The 21568-nt window shown below is 52.2% G+C and overlaps 1 protein-coding gene and 1 long non-coding RNA gene across 2 annotated transcripts; one reads left to right on the top strand and one right to left on the bottom strand.

Moving 5' to 3' along the window:
- The first annotated feature begins 5831 nt into the window (after positions 1-5831).
- On the top strand, positions 5832-9999 carry LOC139177141 (uncharacterized). The gene is made up of 2 exons (XR_011561620.1): positions 5832-5957; positions 8688-9999. It is a non-coding gene; the product is annotated as an uncharacterized lncRNA (long non-coding RNA).
- A 1408-nt stretch (positions 10000-11407) lies between these two features.
- CEACAM16 (CEA cell adhesion molecule 16, tectorial membrane component) lies at positions 11408-18449 on the bottom strand. The gene is made up of 5 exons (XM_019978274.2): positions 18005-18449; positions 17421-17696; positions 15706-15984; positions 13267-13593; positions 11408-11632 (listed from the first exon to the last, which is right to left on the bottom strand). The coding sequence occupies exons 1-5, from the start codon at positions 18447-18449 to the stop codon at positions 11622-11624; spliced, it is 1338 nt and encodes a 445-aa protein (XP_019833833.2). The 3' UTR covers positions 11408-11621.
- Positions 18450-21568: the final 3119 nt, after the last annotated feature.

Below are 21568 nucleotides of genomic sequence, written 5' to 3'. Positions count from 1 at the left end.
CCACTTCCTTGGACCACCAGGGAAGTCGCCTTCCCAGCATCTCTTGTTCTTCTCCCTCAGGTCTTGGGGGAGATGTCTCCTCTTCCAGGAGTCCCTCTCTGACCCCCTCTCCAAGTCAGGGTCACAGTCCCATGGGGAAGGCTGTGTCCCCACAGGTCTTGACACTAGCTGTAAACTTTAGGGAATGTTAGTTTGAATGAATGAAAGAATTAACGAATGCCAGGCTAAAGAGTTTGCCAGCAGCCACAGGAGAGTTTAATCAGAGGAGGTACAAGGTTAGATTTAGAGGTCTCCAGATTCCTCCTCTTAATCCTGGGCCTTCGCCTATGCTGTTCCCTCTGAGTGGAATATTTGCAAGTATTAACTCCCTCCCACTCATTCTCTAGGTCTCAGTGAGCCATCCCCTCCTCCAGAAAGTCCTCCCTGACTCTCCAGCTGCCTCAGCCATCCCCAGCCCAGACTCCTGGGCCCCCTCCATCTCAGCCCTGACCAATGCTGGGTTGTCACTGTCCGTGACAGTTATGTCTGCCCTTCGAGGGTCCTGGGAGGACGGGACTGGGTTCTGTTCACCCATCGCCTTGTCCGCAGTGCTTACAATGAAGACATCCTTCTGTCAGGACCTGGGTTTCAATCCCAGCTTCCCTGTTGGCGGAGCATTTCGGGTGAACTCGGGCCTCTCCTGGAGCCCCAGCTTTCTCGTGAGAAATGTGAAAAGGATGGTTGCTTCCTCCCCTGCCTCCCAGGACTGTGGTGGGACATTAAGAAGACGAGACCCTGGGTCCTGAGCTGACCGCGTGCCGGGTGACTGTGGGTGACCCACTTCCCCTTTTGGGGCCCATCTGGCTGGCTGCATGGGTGGCAGGGGCCCCATCCTGCTGGGACATTTCAGGAGGCCAGCGCGGGGCTTCCCGAGGCGGGAGGGTCAGGGACAGGCAGAGGGGAGAGGTGTCTGCTGGGTTAGGGGAAAACCAGCCTTCCCCATCATAAAACGGATGACGGGAGGGAAGCAAACAAGGCTGGCTCCACCCGGGCGTGAGGGGAAGTTGGGGGAGAGGATAAGGGGCCCCTCGAGGTGGGTGAAAACCACAGTCCACAACTTGTGCCAACTTCCCTCTCGGAGCCTGTGTGCCTTGGGGTCCATCCAGGCCATCTGCCCGATCACTGGCCTCTGAAATGTCACATGTCTTCATTCCAACCTCAGATCCCACTCTGCCTGCAGCCTTCCAGCCTCATGCATGGTAGCCCCTCCTCCTGCGCCTGCTCAGAGAAAGGCTGAGAGACCCCTTGACTCCTCTCTTCCCTCCAGTCCATCAGCAAATGCTGTTGACTCCGCCGGCAAAATCTCTCCCCACCTCCACGGCCACCGTCTTGGTCCAGCTGCCGTCACCTCCGGTCAGCACCCCTGTCACCTCCTCCCTGCGTTCCCTGCTCTTATGTCTGCTTACCAGAGTGTCTTCCAAGAGGTGGCCAGAGAGATCCTCTTAGGACCTGAGTCAGAGCCCGTCCAGCCTCTGCATAGAGCCTCCTGGGGCTCCCATCTCTCTCAAGGTGACAGCCAAGGTCCTCACCGCAGCCTACAAGGCCCTGCACCTTCCCTGTTCCCCCTTGGCCTCACCTCCTCCACTCTCCCTGTGTTGACTCCACTCCTGCCACACTTAACATTTTTATTTATTTGGCTGCGCTGGGTCTGAGGTGCGGCAGGCAGGATCTTTTAGTTGGGGCAAGTAAGCCCTTAGTCACAGCACATGGGATGTAGTGCCCTGACCAGGGACGGAACGTGGGCCCCCAGCCTTGGGAGTGCAGAGTCTTAGCCACTGGACCACCAGGGAAGTCCCTGCCACGCTGGGTTGAATCTGCTTTCCTTCCTCCTGGCCCTTGGTTTGAAATGCTTTCTCTGCCAAGCTCCTCTGACCTTGTGATAGGCTGAGTAATGCTCCCCAAAGAAATCTGCTACCCTCATGGTTCAGGCAGTAAAGAATCCGCCTGTAATGTGGGAGACCTGGGTTTGATTCCTGGGTCAGGAAGATTCCCTGGAGGAGGAAATGACAACCCACTCCAGTATTCTTGCCTGGAGAATTCCATGGACAGAGCAGCCTTGTGGGATATAGTCCATGGAGTTGCAAAGAGTTGGACACGACTTAGCACGCAAAGAGGTCCAGGTCTGAATCTGACTTGAGAATGGTACCTTGTGTGACAAAAGGGACTTGGCAGAGGCGATGAAGTTCAGGATCACGGGCTGGAGAGACGATCCTGCATGATTTTGGTGGGTCCTCAGTGTAATCACAAGCATCTTTATAAGAAGGAGGCAGAGAGAGAGCTTACCCCAGAAGAGATCGTGAGATGATGATGGGAGTGATGCAGCCACAGCCCAGTTAGGCTGGCAGCCGCCAGAAGCTGGAATAGGCAAGGAATGGATTTTTTTTTTTTTTTCCTGGAGCCTCCAGAAGGAACCAGCCCTGTGACCCCCTTGATTCAATCTCTGTAAAACTCATTTCTGACTTCTGATCTCCAGAACTGTAAGGGAAGGCATTTCTGCTGTTTAAAGCCACTGAATTGGTGACAGTTTGTTACAGCAGCCACAGGAAGCTGATACAACTGTGACTACCATCCCAGGGAGGTTGCTTTGGAGCCTCCATCTAAATTACATGCTCTGGTGTTTCTCTCTCAGAAACCACCCTTTTTCCATCTGGGCTTCATGACCCTTTGTCATGACTTTGTAATGACCTCTTAACACCTGTCCCCTGCTCTGGGCTGTAAGCTCTGTGAGGTCAGGCTGTCTCCATCAGAATATGGTCTTGTGACCTTGCATGGGGCCTCTTGAGGGAACACTGTGGTCATTGTTATTCAGTTGCTCAGTCTTTGCGACCCCATGGGCTGCAGCCCTCCAGGCTCCCCTGTCCTTCACTATCTCCCGGACTTTGCTCGAATTCATGTCCATTGAGTCGGTGATGCTATCCAACGATCTCATCCTCTGCCACCCCCCTTTCCTTTTGCCTTCAATCTCTCCCATTGTCAGGGTCTTTTCCAATGAGTCGGCTCTTTACATCAGGTGACCAAAATATTGTAGCTTCAGCTTCAGCATCAGTCTTTCCAATGAATATTCAGGGTTGACTTCCTTTAGGATTGACTAGTTTGATCACCTTGCTGTCCACGGGACTCTCAAGAGTACATAGTCAGCAGATATTGGTCAAATTCATCCATTCATTCATTTATTAAACTCATCAAGTATTTATTGAATACCAAGTATTTGCCTGGCACTGTTCTTGGAATTGGGGCATGCAGACAGTGATTCTGCCCCCATGTCACCCCTTATTATGTTTTATTGTTTGCTTTTGATCGTTTTGGCTGAGCCACACAGCATGTGGAATCTTACTTCCCCAACCAGGGATCCAACCTGCCCCTCCAGCATTGGAAGCACAGAGTCTTAAACACTGGACTGCCAGGGAAGTCCTCTGTTGCCCCTTATTATGAACTGAATGTTTGTGTCTCCCCACCCAGATTCATATGTGGAAGCCCTAACCTTCAATGTGCCTGGAATGGAAATGGGGCCTATCGGGAAGTAATTAAGGGTGGGGCCCTGAGCTGATAGGATTAGTGTCCTTAGAAGAAGAGACCCCAGAGAGCTTGCTCTCTTTCTGTCTCTGTGAGCCCACAAAGAAGAGCCCAAGAGAGCACAGGGTGACGGGAACCCAGCTGCAAGCTGTAAGAAGAGGCCTCAGGTTAAAGTCTGCCTTGCTGGCCCCTTGATCTTGGACTTCCCAGCCTCTTGAACTATGAGAAAGAAACATTTGTTGTCTAAGCCACCCTGTCTGTGGTATTTTGTTACGGCAGCGGGAACTGACTCAGACACCTTCCAGCATTCATTGTCTCTCAGTTGTTTTTTTCTTCATTCCACACTATTTTACTTATGACATCTTATTACATCTGCGGTGGTTTAAGAATATGTCTGCAACTTCTTTGACAATCTTCCCATTGAAAGGTGGAGAGGAATTCCCCTCCCCTTGAATGTGACTGGAAATAGTGCCTTGCTTCTAGCTGGTAGAGTATGGCAGAAATGGTGGTATGTGACTTCTGAGACCAAATCATGAAGGCACAGCGGCTTCTCTCTTGTCCTCCCATGCAGTCACTTGCTTTGCAAAAATCCAACTGCCTTGTCGTAAGCCTTCTGCAGAGAGGGCCATGTGGCAAGGAACTGAGGCCTCCTGCCAATGCTCATGTGAATGAGGCAGGAAGTGGGTTCTCAACCAGTCCCAGTCAAGCCTTCAGATGACTGCAACCCAGCCATCTTCTTAACTGTACCCTCACCAGAGACCTTGAGTCAGAACCACCTAGCGAAGCCACTCTTGGATTCCTTTTCTTTTTTTTTGGTTGCAGCAAGCAGCATGCAGGATCTTAGTTCTCTGACCAGGGATCGAACACTCGCCCTCTGCAGTGAAAGCACAGAGTCTTAACCATTGGACTGCCAAGGAAGTCCCGGCTCTCGAATTCTTGACTCACAGAAACTGAGATAATAAAGCTGCCGAGTGTTGGGGTAATTTGTTACAGAGTAAGTAGATACTGATACAATAAGTCTACTGTGCGTTTTGTTATCTGGTGGAGAAAGTCTCCTTATCATTATTACTACTATTTATTGAGCATCTACTTTGTGCCAAGCACCGATTTAAGGTGATAGTCAAAAGAAGGAAAATTCCTGCCTCATGGAGCTCACAGTCTGGTGGAAAAGACAGATAATGAACAAGTGAAGGAAGAAATATAGAACGTGGAGTCCCCTGGAGGTCTAGTGGTTAGGATTCAGGGCTTTCACTGCTGGGGGACTGAGATCCCAAAAGCCCTTTGGTGTGGCCAAAAAAAAAAAGGAAAAACTATAATATGAAGATATGAAGTGGTGGGTGTATGTGTCATAAAGGCTCTGAAGAACAAAGCTAGACGGCATTGAGTGTTGGGGGGATCTCCTTCTAAAGAGATGACATTTGGGCAGAGAATAGAGTGATTCAAGAATCCATGGTGAGAATATTCCCGGCAGCAGGAAAGGCTGGTGCAAAGGCCCTGAGGCAGGAGTTGCATGGTTTGTTCAAACAATAACCAGGAGATCAGTGTGGCCAGAGTGGAGTGAGAGGGAAAAAGAGGAGGAGATATACCGTGATCCAAAAGGGGAGATGATTCAGAAAGGTGACCTTACCTCTGGGGGCACCTGAGACCTGCTCCTGATGGTCACCACGTCTGTGGTCAGCAGACAAGTGAGGCCCTTCGGCTGCCCTGGTCCTGTGCAACCTCGAGGGGCTGGGATGACCCCTCTGGACCCTGAACAGTGTGTGCTGACCAGACTCCCCACTTGGTTCCCAAAGTCTAGGCTTGGCACCCTGGTGCCAGGTACCCACCTCTTTCACCATTGTTCTCCTGCCCACTTCCTCCTTCCTATTCCATCCTCACCTCTCTTTCTCCTCTCCCCCCCACCCCCCTTTTCCCCTCCTTCTCCCTTTCTCTCTCTCACCCTCCTCTCTCTCTCTCTCCCTCCTGAATCAACATTCCAGCCCAGGGGAGAAAAACAGGGCAGGCTTCCTTCCTCTGCCTGGCAGAGCTCCAGAGCCTGACTGGGCCATTGTGTGTTTTGGCCTCAAGGTCATTGCCACCCCCACCCCGCCCCTCCCCAAGTCAGAAAGGTTACTTGAGAAAAGGCATCTTGGGGGAGCAGGGAGGGAGGGGGCAGAGAGAGGCAGAGACTGCATTGGATTTCTGCTTGGCTCCCACCCACGGCTAATGGAATCCGAGGGTCTGAGAGGACCCCAGCACCCTCTGGGCTTTGTGGGGAGGGGGTGGGTAGTGGGGGTGGGGGAGAAGGGGAGCAGTTATGAGGCCCGTGGGGCAGAAGAGGCCCCATCTCAGCCTCCAGTCTGAACCCTGCTGTGTGATCCTGGGCCAATCCCTGGCCCTGCCCCTTCCTGGCTCAGGGACTGTGGGTAAGTTGCCTCCTACTCTTCGTGCCTTAATTTCCTTTTTTTGTCCGTCAGACAGTTCTTGCATCTGGGTCCCCCAATTTTGCAGCTGACAAAAATCACCCAGGCTATTTATTTTAAAAAATCCAGTTTCCAGGTCCCTTCCATGGAGACAACACAGATTCCCTGGGCCCAGGGGGAGACCTGGAAGGTGTATTTTTAATAAAGAGCTAGGAGACTGGAGAAATAGAGCTGCATTTCACAGGGAGGCGGTGAGGCGCAAGCCAGAGGATCTGTGTTGAGGGCACATTCCCCCGGCACCTGTGATAAGCAGCGTTGGAATTATCTTGGTATTTTTAGATTTTCTTTTTGTTTTTTTTGGTTCTTTTGTTGTTGTTGTTCGCCACATCACATGGCTTGTGGGGTCTTAGTTCCCCAACCAGGGATGAAACTCTGGGGCCCTGGCAGTGAACGTGCTGAGTCCTAACCACTGGACTGTCAGGGGATTCCTCGTTATCTTTTATTTTTAAATTAAAAAAAAAAAACCTTTCAGCATCAGGATTCTAACTGTACACATGTATTATTTTTCTCATAAACTATTTTCAGATGATTATAGTTTTCCAAGAACATCCTGTATTCCGTAAAATGAGGGGAACCTGTGTTTTTGTGCAGTCACTAAACTGTGTCCGACTTTTTGTAAGCCTATGGATTGTGGCACACCAGGCTCCCCTGGCCTCTGCTATCTCCCAGAGTTTGCTCAGATTCATGTCTGTTGAGTCGATTCATGTCCACTGAGTCGGTGATGCTATCTAACCATCTCATCTCATCCTCTGTCGCCCCCTTCTTTCTCCTTCAATCTTTCCCAGCATCTGGGTCTTTTCCAAAGAGGTGGCCACTGTATTCCAGTCAGGTGGCCAAAGTATTGGAGCTTCAGCTTCAGCCTTCCTATAAATATTCAGGGTTGATTTCCTCTAGGATGGATGGGTTGGAGCTCCTCACTGTCCAAGGGACGCTCAGGAGTCTTCTCCAGCACCACAATTCAAAAGCAGTAATTCTTTGGCACTCAGCCTTCTTTATGATCCAATTCTCACATTTGTACATGACTACTGGAAAAACCATAGCTTTGGCTATATGGACCTTTGTTGGCAAAGTGATGTCTCTGCTTTTTAACACATTGCCTAGGTTTGTCACGGGGGACCTTGTGACATAGGCTTAATTAAGCCCCCCAGGAAGAAGCCGTGACAGAAAAATGGTTATTGTTGGCTTATCCATCTGCATGTTGCCCAAACTACCACCTGAGTGAGTTAAAAAGCATTCACCAAGCACTTAGGTAACTAAATTCTTTCCTTATATTGGCTCATTTAATCTTTTCAACAGTCCTCAGAGGTGGATACTATTATTATCTCTGTCTTATAAGTGAGAAAAGTCACTTTTCCTGGAGTCCTTCGGCTCAAGTGTCTGCTCTCAGTTCTGTCTGGGCTCCGAGCCTGTGCCCTGGCCTGGCCGGCCCTGCAGAGGAGTGACGGAAACTCAGCTAGCTTCCTTCCAGGAGCCGTGGGAACTACGGGACCTGGAGCGAGGTTTTTGGCTCTCTGGGTCTCAATTTCCTCATCTGTAAAATGGAGGAACTGCCGGTAATTACTCAGGGTTCTTGTAGGAATTCATTGAGCTAGAGACACAAAAGGACAACATCAACATTTGAGATATCAGGAGCTATTGCTGTTTCCTGCGCCCAGGGCCCCTGCAGTGGGAGGGCAGCGTCAACCTCGGGACCACCAGGGTCAGCAGGGTTTAGTTGCCGAGCTGTTTCCAATTCTCTGTGACCCCCAGGTTCCTCTGTCTGTGGGATTCTCCAGGCAAGAATCCTGGAGTGGGTGGCCGTGCCCTACTCCAGGGGATCTTCCCGACCCAGGGGTAGAACCCATGTCTCCTGTGGTCTCCTTTACTGGCAGGCAAATTCTTTACCATTGAGCCACCTGGGAAGCTTTGTTGCTATTTTTCTTTCCTGGACTGTTAAAGAGGGGAATTGGACTGCTTGGAGGATTCAGTCCAGAAGCCCAGATAGGCCTAGGGGGACAGGAGACTCGGACCTGGGGACATCTGAGCCTCCACACCCTGAGGATATGGGATATGACTTGACCTAGAAAACTGAGCTGCCACCCCTTCCCCTCCTTTGCCCCTCCTACTGGCCTCATTCTCCACTGCACAAAGCAAGCCCTGGCAGAACACCACCCCAGTCTTTCCCAAATCCTGGCTACTATATCTGGGGCTCCTTCCCTTTGGGCTTAGGTGAGAAAGGCCATTTTGTCCAGCTTGGGAAGTAGGAGTTCCAAGGTCTGTCATGGCAGAGCCTGCCAGCTGCCTACCTGGGATCCATTCTTTCCTGTCTCTGAGAGCAGGACCCTGAAGTTCTTTGGAGCAGTGATATACCCAGGGAAAAGTCTACATGTCCCAGCCTCCTTTGCAGCTAGGGTGGCCACATGACTAAGAGCTGGTCAATCAGATGTAAGTGGAAGTTGTAGGATGGGACTTTGGGGAAGGTTCCTTAAAAAGGGCATGGATTAGGACTTCTGTGATGGTCCAGTGGTTAAGACTGTGCTTCTGCTGCAGAGGGCATGGATTTGATCCCTGGTCAGGAAAGTTTTCCGTGCCACGCAGTGTGGCCAAAAAGGAAAAAATGGGCAGGTGGGGGGCACAGTCCATAATCAGGCATGGAGCTGCTTTTACTTTTTGTTCCCTTCTTTCTGCTTCCAGCCTGGAACGTGGATGAGGCAGCTGTGGCTCCAGCAGCCATCTTGGACCATGAGATGATCAAGAGAATGAAAGCCCCATGCTAACGATGATGGAGCAGAAAGACAGAAAGGGCTATGTTTCTAATGACACTGTGGCGCCATCATCCCAGCTCTGCTTACGGTCACCTTTTATGTGTGAGAGAAATAATCTTCTATCTATGTAAGCCGCTCTTAAACGTATCAGTTTCTCTTTTATCTTGTATTCTAGTGTTGTCTTTGTTCGTGTTATGTCCAATCTCTCTTACTGGCCACTGAAGAAAAATTCTCACTGATATATATGTCACTGACTCTTATGTGAACTTGGAGGGGTGGGGTGAATATGGACGCTATTTCCCATTTTGGGGCTGGATAGTGTTCTTGGGGTTGAGAGTATGGGCTAAAATCCATCCTCACTTCCTAGCTGTGCCATTGCCTGGAAACCTCATATTGGAGAACACTGATATAGCCAGTAGCTTTCAACTCCATGGAATTCCCTTAGTGTCCACTTAGGTAGGGAGAGTCACTGGACAGAACTTTTAGTTCTCTCCTTCCTTCATTGGCCAGAATTGGTCACGTGACCACCTGAAACTGCAAGGCAGTCTGGGAAAGTGAGTATCTGGCATTTTCAGCTTCCTTTAAGGGAGGCAGTGCCTCGGTCATAAAAGAGCAAAGAGGAGTGGCTGCTGGGGAAGTATCCACATACTCTTCCCTCGTTATATATATTTATTGAGCATCTAATCTGTTCTACTTCAATCAAAACAGTTTCTTTTATATATTAGTCTTCTCTGTCTCTTATCATACTTGCCAAAAGTTTGTTGATTTCTCTGGTATTTTCAAAGAGCCAGCTTTAGGTTTTATTGACTAGCTCTGTTTGATTTTATATTTCATCAATTTCTGCTTTTACCTTTCTTAATTTCTTACATTTTTTCTTTGGTTTATTTCATGGACTTCTTCTAGTTTCTTGAGTGGTAACCTTATTTTGCTCAATTTAAAAATCTTTTCTTTTTGGTACTCTCAATGTATTTAAGCATTTTAATGCTATCATCCTGCTCCAAGTGTGGCTTTGATCATATCCCATAGTTTCTATATATAATATTTTCACTGTCATTTGATTTTGGTTGCTATTTTACATTTTAATTGCCTCTGTAATCCACGTGTCATTTAAATGCAAGAATTTTTTTTTTCAACAGTGTGTAGAAAGTTGGTGGTGGTGGGAAAAGAGGGCTATAGCTTTTGAATTGATATCTGCTTTTATTGCATTGTGATTTAATATATTAAAAATGTTTTAAAAATAATATATTGATATACCATGTAAGCTTGCATTTGAAGAAAGGGCTCTGAGGCTAATAAAATGGTTTGGAAAACTCTAGTCTATTCTAGGTCTTCCCTGGTGGCTCAGATGGTAAAGAATCTGCCTGTAATGTGGGAGACCTGGGTTTGATCCCTGGGTGGGAAGATTCTCCTGGAGAAGAAAATGGCAAGCCACTCCAGTATTGTTAAGTCCACACCTTTTTACTGGTGGACAAATGGAGGGTCTAGTGAATCCATAGCAAATGAAGGGCTCTAGCCCAGATTTTAGAACCCTCATTCTGGGTGCCTTTCACCACTCACCATCTCAGCTCAACATGCTGCCGCTAAGTCGCTTCAGTCGTGTCTGACTCTGTGCGACCCCATAGATAGCAGCCCACCAGGCTCCCCTGTCCCTGAGATTCTCCAGGCAAGAACACTGGAGTGGGTTGCCATTTCCTTCTCCAATGCATGCAAGTGAAAAGTGAAAGTGAAATAGCTCAGTCGTGTCCAACTCCTAGCAACCCCATGGACTGCAGCCCACCAGGCTCCTCTGTCCATGGGATTCTCCAGGCAAGAGTACTGGAGTGGGGTGCCATTGCCTTCTCCCCAGCTCAAGGCCATCCCCAGAAAGGCTCTGTCTTGAAAGTTTCTGAGAAATCGCTCTACTGAGTTTTTCCATCCCTGTCCAACCTCTCTTTCCACCCTGAGCCTGGAGTCCACTATCACACTTCTGATTAACACCAAGTCTTGCTATAGTAGGGTCATCTTGGCTGGGTGGGGCTTGTGGCTCAGACCCTAGTGACATGGGTCAGAAGACACTCTCCCTCTGGTTCCCACTCTTCCCTGCTCTCCAGCCCTCAACCCCACCCCTGCCCCGTTTGCATTCATTTATTCATAGGGGCTTTTTTGGTGTGTGTAGAGGAGGAGGGAGATATTTTTAGGATTCTGCAGGTGATGCTTGAGAGATACATGGAGTGGGGATGGGGGAATCCCAACACAGTGGAGAGCACAAAAGGGCATCTTTGATTAAATCGATGTAGGCCAGAAGGTGCTGGAACTCTTCTTGAGAAATTTGGCTATTCCTTGTCCTGTGCGCAAATAGCTTTGCATCAGGCTCCAGGTTATGGAGGGAGGCGCAGTGTGTGTAGGGGTGGCATGTCCCACAGCTGTTTGGTGCCACAGGAGGGGCACTCTTTCAGCCACTGGAAAGCAGGACCCTCAGAAATAATATGGAGTGTTGTGGGAAGGGCCTGAGGCTGTGACATGAAGCAGTGGGGGCTTGGAGCCCTGCATTTTGGGCATCCTTGTGCATGTATGTAGCCAGACCGAGATCACCTTGGGTGGGAAGGGAAGCAAGTGTGGCCACCAGGAATGACAAAGTTGGCAGCGGTGGAAGGAGAGGCTGACACAGGCTTGTGTTAACCAGGATGTTTATAGCCGCTGTGGCTCTCCGACAGCTCGGTGAAGAAGTAGGGCCCTGTTGGCTCTAACTCTAGGGTGAAAGCAGGAGAACAGAGGACCATGGTCCGGCATCCTTGCTGGAAGCGAGTGGCCCTCTGCTCCAGGGGAGGAGACAGGACAGTGACACGAAGAGCTCGTCTCTCTGGAGGTCTCCAGGTCCACAGTGCTACTCCAGGACTGTGGGGGAAGGACGGGGCACAGGGGTGGAGGAAGCCATCAGGGGAGGTAGGGGACCAGGTCCCCGGTGCCCCCATTCCTCCTGCGCCCCTGCCCGACCCTGGCCTCCCGGTGGCCCCACCCGCCCCATGCTCAGCCTGCGCCAGGTTCAGATTCAGGAAGGTGTGGCGTTGGTCCTTGGGCGAGGAAGGAAGGTTGACTGTGAGGAGAGAGACAGGGTGAAAAGGGGTTCCGAAGCATCATCAGGGGGCGACCTGCTGTCATGGACCAGCATTCTCCCCCCAGCGCTGACTCAGAAAACTAGGTTTTGATGAGTGAATGGATGAAGGATGGTGCTAGGGGTGTCTGGAAGTGATTGGGTCCTTGATCCTCACAGCTTCAAGTCTGAGGGAGGGGGGTCACAGTCCTTGACTCAGAGACATGGCTTCTGAGACTGCCGGGTCTGATGTGGGAGGCAAGGCTCCAGGGACATGGCCTCTCACACCTCTGAGGATGCTCGGTCTGATGGGAGAGACATGGTCCCTACCTCTGGGAGCTCCCAGTCTGATGGAGGAGACAAGATCCCTAACTCTGGGAGCTCCCAGTCTGATGGAAGAGACATGGTCCCTACCTCTGGGAGCTCCCAGTCTGATGGAGGAGACAAGATCCTTAACTCTGGGAGCTCCCAGTCTGATGGAGGAGACATGAGCTCTACCTCTGGGAGCTCCCAGTCTGATGGAGGAGACATGAGCTCTACCTCTGGGAGCTCCCAGTCTGATGGAGGAGACATGGTCCCTACCTCTGGGAGCTCCCAGTCTGATGGAGGAGACATGAGCTCTACCTCTGGGAGCTCCCAGTCTGATGGAGGAGACATGGTCCCTACCTCTGGGAGCTCCCAGTCTGATGGAGGAGACATGAGCTCTGTCTCTGGGAGCTCCCAGTCTGATGGGGAGACACGGTCCCCAACATCTGGAAGCTCCCAGTCTGATGGAGGAGATATTATTCCTGACTTCTGGGAGCTCCCAGTCTGACTGGGAGTTATGGTCCCCAACATCTGGAAATTCCTAGTCTGATGGAGGAGACATTGTTCCTGACCACTGGGAATTTCCAGTCTGAAGAGGAAACACAATTTCTACCACCTAGGGGTCTCCAAGAGATGGAGGAGATCGTCTTTGTTTCAGCTTGAGAGAGAAATGTACCCTCTGGGGGTAGAAATTCTGTTCTCTTACTGTAGCACAAAGCATGAAACATGATCCGCATTGTCTAAGATGACAGTCTGAGGAGGGGGCATGGATCCACCCTCACCCTATACCGTCCGTCTGATGGGAGAGGTACAGTGTGAGGGAGGCGGCGGTATCTCCTGTGTTTTATGTTCCAGGGAAAAGGGTACCTTACCCTCAGTCTACACCCTGTATTTTGAAACCTTTGGTCTGGTGTGCTTTTTACAGAAGAGAGAAGGCATGGAAGTCCCACTGAGTGCCCCCAGTCTGATGGAGGAAGCCAGTCTGCCCCTGGTCTGTCGGTTTGAGAGACAAGGCAGGAGTTCCATCTGGGGAGGCCCAAGTCAGCTGGAGGACTGAGTCAGCTGGACTCCCCACTTTTGGGAGCCCTTGTCTGAAAAGAGCCGCCCCTCCCGTCCCCTCCTGCACACTCACGGGCCACCTGCAGCTCCACTTCCAGTGTCTCTGTCTTGCCCTGCAGCGTGACGGTCTTGAGGGTGTAGCGGCCGGCATCTGTGAGGTTCAGCTTCTGCACCAGCAGTGAGCAGTTGGGGAAGCCCACCTCCCGGCCTGTGTGCGCAGGGCCTGCGATCCAGTTCCCGGAAGGAAGTTGGCTGAGAAGCCGGTTGGGCTCGGAGGCAGGCCCACGGTACCAGGCATAGACCAGCAGATCCTTGGGGTAGCCCTGGACGGTCAGTGTCACGTCCTGGCCCTCCATTGGCCGGGTGGGCACCGGAACGATGGTCATGATGACCGTGGCCGCTGGGGAGACAGCGAGGGTTGCTGGGTCAGCTGGGCCTGCATGGGTCACAGCGCCCCCCGCCCACCCCCAGCCAGCTCATCTATGCCTCCCCCAACTGACTGGCCCTCCCCGTGCTGGGGTGCCAGGAGGGAGACAGAGGAAGGAGGTGGTGACTTGTGTGGCAGTGGAGGTGGATTTTGTGTCTCAACAATGCCTGCCCGCCAGGGAGCTGCATTTTCCCTCATCAGTTTGGGAGACCCCCGTGCGTGGGGGCCGTCTCTCTCCCATTAGACTAAGAATTTCCAGCTCTTGGGGGACTATCTCTCTCCATTAAACTGGAAGACCCTAGAGGGCCAAGTCATGTCTCCTCCATCAGATTGGAAATTGTTAAAAGTCCAGGGGCTGCATCTCCCCCATCAGATTGGAAATTCTCAGGTTATGGGGGCCGTGTCTCCCCCATTAGATCGTTGGGAGCTATGAGCTCCAGGTATTGTCTTTTCTGTGAGTTGCAAGGCCTCAGAATAGGGGGAGCTATACTTCCCCATTAGATTGAAAGATTGCACAGAGTGGAGGCCATGTCTCCTCCATCAGATTGGAAATTCCAATTTATTATTGGGTTGGGTCTTTCCAGTCAGCTGGGGACCCCAGAAGTTGAACGGGGGGCATGTCTATCCCATCAGACTGGAAATTCCTAGAAGGTGGGGGGCCTGTACTCCCCCATCAGATTGGGAGTACCCCCAAAAGTGGAAACTGTGTTTCCCCCATCAGACTAGGAATTCTCAAAGAAAAAAAAGCCATGTCTCTTTAAGACCCTGTCTCCCCCATCAGAATACAAAATCTGCTTCAGTGCTCGCTGTGTCTCCTCCATCTGATCAGAAGTCATGCCGTCTTCATCACTGCTCGGGTGGCGTGTGAGGCGTTGCCTCTTCTCTCTGACTGGCAGCTCTTGAATAGGGAGGCTTCTTCCCTAATTCAAGACCGTCTCTCTGAGGGCAGAGACCATGTCTCCTCCATCAGACCAGGTGGGGGCAGGGTTGTGGCTCCCTTTCCTCTGTCTCCCCCCTTGGTACCTGCCACAGGGTGGCCAACAGTTTAGGAGGCCCTTGGGGGTGCTGTGCCCACTCCCTGCACATACCTGCACAGCTTGGACACCCCTATCTTGACCTGCAGAGACAGGGCTCTGGGCAGCGCCTCAGGTCATTTGGTCCACCCCCCTGTCTCTTGCCAAGACCAGCTGCCAAGGCCCCCCGTAGGGTGGGGCAGGAGGTACACTTACCTCTGGGGATGCCATTTCTGCTTTGGGTGAAAGAGATTCCACCCCTTGGATGAGACCCAGCCTGTGAGTAGGAGGGAGGCACGAGGGAGGGAAGGGTTGTTCCCCCTGTCCCCGGGGGATGGTGGCCACTTGGGAAGGAACCAAGGCGGAATGAATGAGGCCCTCATGTTCAAAGCCACCATCCCCAGGGGATGAGCAGACGTCCCCTGAGGATCCTGATGGCTCTGAGAACACCAGCTGTGTCCATGCTACCCCCACTGCCAGGTTGTTTAAGGACAGAGGCAAGACAGTGCCTCTCTCGCTGTGTTTTTCCATTTGCCAATAAATGGCTGTAATTTTCCCGGGAGCGCGTTTGCCTGTGTGAGGATGTGCGCATGCGCACACCAGCATCCGCGCCAGATAACTGAATAATTGAGTTGGCTGCGCGGAGGTTCAGCTGTTTCTGCGGCAGGGATGGGGTCCAGCCTGCAGCTGCTGTGACAGACTGAATTTAAAACAGGGACATTCATGTAAAGGGACATCGAATGCTTTTCCACTCTACCGCTGCACGTTTTGGAACACGTGGCCCGTTTCTGGCTTTGCCACCCCTCAAGGAAGAGAGTCTGATATGTCGATTTTTTTTTCGGGGGAGGGGGGTGTGATAAGGCACAGACTGCCTTCCTTTTGTGACCTGGGGATGAAGAGAGTCCACCTGAAATGCCACTTTGTCCTTTGGCCAATGAATGGGGTGAGAATCTCTCCCTTTCCCATCATCTGCTGGGCAAAGGGCAGCAGAATGGTGGGTGGAGCAGCCAAAGCTGGGGTCCAACTGGGCCTCCAAGGGGAGGGGGTGGTGGCCAGGCTGGGGGCGACTCACCAGAGAGTTTGACCACCACTGAGGCAGATCCAGAGAGCAGGGTCTTGGGGTTCTTAGCAATACACGTGTACGTGCCCTCCTGGGTGGCTGTCATGCTACTGATGTTCAGGTGGTCTTGGTCGCTCTTTAAGGCCCGCCCATTGAAGGTCCACACGTACTCGGGCTCCGGGCAGGACCGGGACACACACCACAGCGTGAGGGACGTGTTGAAGTCGACTTTGATGGTGCAGCCTGTGCGGGTCGTGGAGTCCTGGAGTATGGCCACGCGTTCTGGGCCAACTGTGAGGGTGGGAGGGAGACAAACGGGGCAGTGGAGGGAGAGGGCCGTCGAGGCGGGCACCCGCCTGGCTTTCTTTCCACCAGGAGGGGCCCCTGGGAAAATCTGGAGGAAAAAAGTGCTCTGGCCTTTGCAAATCCCACATGGATCTCTAACTTGCCCTAAGATCTTGACGATCACTTTCCCTCTCAGGGGATTTCAGTTGTCTTTTCTGTAGAAAAACGACGTTGGGGCACTGCACAAAAACACTGCAAGATGTTTTTGACATCTACGGGTTCATTAAGGGAAAAAAAGGTCTAAATGATTGGTTTCCGATAAGCCATTCTAAGAATCTAGAATTCTAGGGTTCCAAGAGCAGGTGTTTCTATGTTCTAGGAGGCTAAGAGTCTAGAAATCTATGTTTCTAAGATTCTAGGGTTGGGCACGGAGAAGGTAATGGCACCCCACTCCAGTACTCTTGCCTGGAAAATCCCATGGACGGAGGAGCCAGGTGGGCTGTAGTCCATGGGGTTGCTAAGAGTCGGACACAACTGAGCGACTTCACTTTGACTTTTCACTTTCATGCAATTGGAGAAGGAAATGGCAACCCACTCCAGTGTTCTTGCCTGGAGAATCCCAGGGACGGGGGAGCCTGGTGGGCTGCCGTCTGTGGGGTCGCAGAGTCGGACATGACTGAAGTGACTTAAGCAGCAGCAGCAGGGTTGGGCAGCTCTAAGTTTTTAGAATTACAGTCTAAGAATCTCTGCCTCTAGAGTTTCTGGGGTTCTCAGAGTCTAGAATCCAGAGCTTCTCAAATCTAGAATTCCCTGGTTGTAGGATTCTAGGTTCTAAGTTGTTCTACATTGCCATCCCTTGTGTACCTGAGTGATTTCTTTTCTCTGGGTTGTTGTTCTCGTTTAGTTGCTCAGTCATGTTGGACTCTTTTGTGACTCCATGGACTGTAGCCCACCCCCCCCAAGCTCCTCTGTCCGTGGGATTTCCCAGGCAAGAATACTGGAGTGGGTTGCCATTCCCTTCTCCAGGGGATCTTCCCGACCCAGGGATCGGATCTGCATCTCCTGCATTGGCAGGTGGATTCTTTACCACTGAGCCACCCGGGAAGCCCTTTCTCTGAATGCCACATGGTGTATCTGCTACTCCTGGAGATGACTCCATACTTTGGTTATATTTTTAATTTTATTCCCCCTCCCATTCCACCATTCATGTCCCCTCTCCCTTTTGAAAACAACCAGTCCTGGAGGTATCGATTCAAAGGGAAAGATGATTCAATTTCAAACGTGGTCTTCTTGTCCTTTGGAGATGGGTCGAGTGCATTTTGAGGGGACTCTTTGGTTTCTAACCCCAGCTGGCCTACTGACTCGCTGTGTGCCCTCAGGCACCCTCTCCTGGGCTCAGTTTCCCCATCTACGAGGCTGGGGGCTGGGCCGGGAGGACTCACAGTACACGGTCAGGTTGACGGGCTCGCTGCGGCTGACACTGACAGGGTTCCAGACCTCACACTGGTAGGCGCCGGCCTCCTCCCTGCGGATGCCATGCCGGGTCAGCACCCGGCCGTTGGGGGACAGGCCAAGGCGCACGGCGATGGGCAAGGCGTCGCCGTTGAAGAACCATCGGACCTCAGCAGGGCTGGGGCTGCTGCACGTCAGGTGTAGGGTGTCCCGGCGCTCCACCAAGGCCGTGCTGTTGGCCACGACCACGGGCTGGGCCAGGATCTCTGTGGGACAAGAGACAGAGGGGGAGGGGGCCGGGCACTGCCTGCTCCCAGGGTCTCCCCCTCCCCAGGCAGGGGGCATGGCTGGATCCCAGCACTACCCCTGAAACCCCAGCCAGAGGGGCAAAGAACAGGATGAGAGGGAGGTTTAATCCTGGAAGCCATCTGGGAGGAGGTGAGCATTTTAATGTTATTTTAGGACTTTTTCTCTTTTTTTTTGATGGCACATTATTTATTTATTTTTAAAGAAGGACTGGGCAGAAGATGGGAAAACCCAGCTAGGGTAGAGGGGGCTCTCTGGGGTGTCTCACCATAGACCTGCATGTGTCCGTAGCCCACCTCCGTCTGAAATTGCCTGTTGAGAGTCTGCAGAATGTAGGTGCCCGAGTGCCCAGGCAGGGCACCCTGGATGTCCAGGCCACCGTCGGGGCGCACAGCCTCCCGCCCCGTGTGGGCTGGGCCAGGGGTCTCATCGCCTGTGCTTACAATGTAGCTGGCTACCAGGTAAGACAGGCTGAGCGTGGGCCCCGCATACCAGTTGTAGGCCAGCAGTTCCCCCGAAAGCCCTTGGACAGCCAGAGTGACGTTGTCGCCCTCGGCTGGCTGGGCAGGCTCGGGGGTGATAATGATCTCGGCCCCCGCACTCAGGATCGCGGCTGAAAAGGAGCCAGAGGGGTGGGGTGAGGCAGGTTTGACCACTCCCCACGTTTGATGGGGGACGAGACAATGGGCTCCTGGCACATGTGTTCCTTCCATACAGTAAGTGCTCAGTAACTGTTAGCCAGGTGCTAAAGGGGGTCTTAGTCCTGGGAGGATAGGGGCTGTGATCTGAGGACCAGATTTGATGGGCTGTGCTAAGGATCTAGCATAGGCCTTGCTCATAGCAAGCTCACAGCACCCACTCAGCCTATGGGACCTGGGACAAGACCCAGAGGGTTTTCCCCGGCCGTGAGAGTCATCAGGCCTCCACTTACAAGATTAAGCTGCCTCATCCAGCCCCCCTGGGAACCCCAGCTCCCGGTTGGGTGCCCTTCCCTTGCCTCCCCAGGCTCAACCACAGCAGAAAGTAGGGCTGTGATTAATCCACTCCACCCCTTCTGTTCTCAACCCAGGAGATAAGCCCCAAACCCGACTAGCTGGTCGGGTCTGCCTGGGATGGAACTGTGCGTGGCTGACTGGATCAGGAAGCTGTGGCGGTTCTCACGTAAGAAGTGTTTACAGGCCTGGCCTGGTTTCTGGTACTTTCCATGCTGATGGAGCCTGGCTATGAGCTAGGGCTCTGGATCTAGCACTCAGCCCTGTCGCTTTCTGGCTGTGTGACCCTGACCAGCGACTTCACCTCTCTGAACCTCAGGCTTCTGGTCTATGGAGTGGGGGTCATGGGTGGGGTGGTTATGAATACACAAAAAGTGTACAGGACAACACCCAGTAGATGGTAGTAAATGCTGCTGGGTATGACCTTCAAATGACCCCAGGAGTTAGACCCATTTCATAGATGAGGAAACTGAGGCTGAGAAGAGGAAAGCAACTGCCCAAACCACATCCTGAGGGAGGGGCTGAGCTGTTGATTACAACTCATGGTAGTTAAGGCTTCTGTAGCTCAGTAAGGGTTTGCTACATGAATGAAGCACAGCAGTGGCTCCCTAACCCTAACTTACACCCCAGTTTTAGAAATCTTCAAAGTTACCTCAAAAATATCTTTGGGTGACAGTCCCCGGCCTGCCCCACACTGGTGATTCTTGGAGGAGCAAATTGTGCCTGCATGAAGCAGAGCTGTCGCCCCTACCTGCTGGGTTTCTGGCTCACATCTTCCCTCCCCAGGCTCCCCTCCCTTCCCTGAGACCATGGGGCTAAGGCTCTAGGGGTGCCATTCTCGCTCACCACTGAGAAGGAGCCATCTGCTTCGGATCAGCACCATCTTTCACCCCAAAGCCGGCTCTTGGAGACAACGGCGTTGGCGGCCCGGCGCTCCGAGGCCCTTCCTGGTTGGGGTTTGGCTCCGTCTGGCGCTGGACCTGGGAGGATTCGGTGATTTGGAGCTGGGGGAGATCACCTGAATTTGGAGGGATCGAGTCACCGAGGATCTGGGGCCCCGTTTGGGTACCAGAGCGGGTGTGGCAGGCACGGGCCAGGGGCCACGACCTGGTCAGGCCTCCTGGGGCGCTGCCTGCCCTTCTTTGTGCCGAGGGCCCAGGTTTGGTACCGGGAGAAGAAACAGGTCACCAGGGAGGTGGGAGGAGGGCCAGGGGAAGATTTTAGGGCAGTTCTTACCCACGGCGCAGGCCGACTTGGGGGGGACACCGAGGGATAAAACATCCACAGTGACTGCCGTTTTCCCAGGCCCAAAGCTGCGGGTGACCCTCAGGTTTCATCTCAGTGGCTGCCCTGTGATGCGATCACTGTCAGAGCAGGCAGATGGGGAAACTGAGGCATGGGGTAAAGGTTCTGACTTGCCCAAGTTCCTGCAGGCAGGGGGTTCTGAACTCTGCTCTGTTTCTGAACCCACACAGAAGGGAAGGAGGCCAGTGACTGTACACTATCTCTGGGGCCCTGTTTTTTGTTTGTTTTTTATACATACTTATTTATTTGACTGCACCGGTTCTCAGATGCGGCACATAGGATCTTTAATCTTCGTTGTGGGAGGCAGGATCTTTAGTGGCAGCATAGGGTCCAAGTTCTCTGACCAGGGATTGACTGGGTTCCCCCTGCATTGGAAGTGTGGGATCTTAACCACTGGAAGTCCCAGGGGCCGTGTTTCCTGTTGGTTTCCTACATGGGGCTGAGCAATCCACATTCTCTCTCTTCTTCCCTTGAAGCCTTGTTCTTTCTGTCTGTGAAATGGGCATATGCGAACCCTTTGGGGCCAGAGAGAGTCTTGACCTTGGCTGTACACTTTCTGGAAGTGAGGCTGGAAGCAGCCTCTTCCTGAGTCTCTGTTGACTGCTCTGAAAACCAGGGATGTATAGACTCTAATCAGGGTTGTTGAGCGGTTAGTGAGATGCCACATGTCAGGAACTTAGCACCTGGCAGAGTTGGGTTCCAAACACAAGGGGTGGTTGGTGTTATTGGACCTAGTTCCGCTGTTTCTACTTTCCATGACCATAGGCAAGTTATAGAGCCCACTGGGCCTCAGTTTCCTCATCTGTAAAATGGGAGTGATGATAATACCCACGTCATGGGCTGTTGGAAGGATGAAATGAATGAACTTGTGTAAAGTACTTACCATGATGCCTGGCACGGAGCAGAGGCTCAAGAAGAAATCACTCAGGGACTTCCCTGGTGATCCAGTGGCTAAGACTCCATGCTCCCAATGCAGGGGGCCCAAGTTCGATCCCTGGTGAGGGAACTAGATCCCACATGCTGTAACTAAGACCTGGTGCAGCCAAATAAACAAATAAAACATATATTTTTTAAAAAGATGCTCATTCATTCACCCTACAAATATTTAATCAGCATTGTTGGTCTGCCAAGCACTATCCTGGGGCTAGTAGGTAGAATCCCTGCCCTTGTAGGGCTGAGATTTGTGGGGTAAACAAACCAAACATAAAATCTATCCCATGTCGGATGGAGATAAGTGCTGTGGGGAAAAATCAAGCCAGGAAGGGGGCTGGCGATTTTGGAATTGGGGCCAGAGGTGGTGGGGCAGGGAGGCTGTCTCTGGGAAGGTGATGCTTGGTAGAGGCTGTGGGGGGATGGGGCAGGGGTGGAAAGCACCCCCCACCACCAAGTCAAGAACATTTGTTCTTGACAAATGTGTTATCAGTATCTCGATGGCGTCTGGATCCTGGTGTCTCTGAGGCTCCAGCATCCTGCTTCTGGGCCGGGGGCCATACCTGTGGCTCACCTGTCCTGATTTGCTCCTCCAGCACTGTGTC

This window comes from Bos indicus, chromosome 18, assembly GCF_029378745.1.
Source record: "Bos indicus isolate NIAB-ARS_2022 breed Sahiwal x Tharparkar chromosome 18, NIAB-ARS_B.indTharparkar_mat_pri_1.0, whole genome shotgun sequence".
Taxonomy (NCBI): Eukaryota; Metazoa; Chordata; class Mammalia; order Artiodactyla; family Bovidae; genus Bos; species Bos indicus.
This window is presented reverse-complemented; position numbering and strand designations above follow the sequence as displayed.

Coding starts and splice junctions, on each gene's coding strand:
- CEACAM16 (XM_019978274.2), bottom strand. CDS start 18,449: ATGGAAGGAACACATGTGCCAGGAGCCCATTGTCTCGTCCCCCATCAA. Junction 17,697..18,004: donor CGGACACATGCAGGTCTATG/GTGAGACACCCC, acceptor CTTGTCCCACAG/AGATCCTGGCCCAGCCCGTG. Junction 15,985..17,420: donor CGTCAACCTGACCGTGTACT/GTGAGTCCTCCC, acceptor CCACCCTCACAG/TTGGCCCAGAACGCGTGGCC.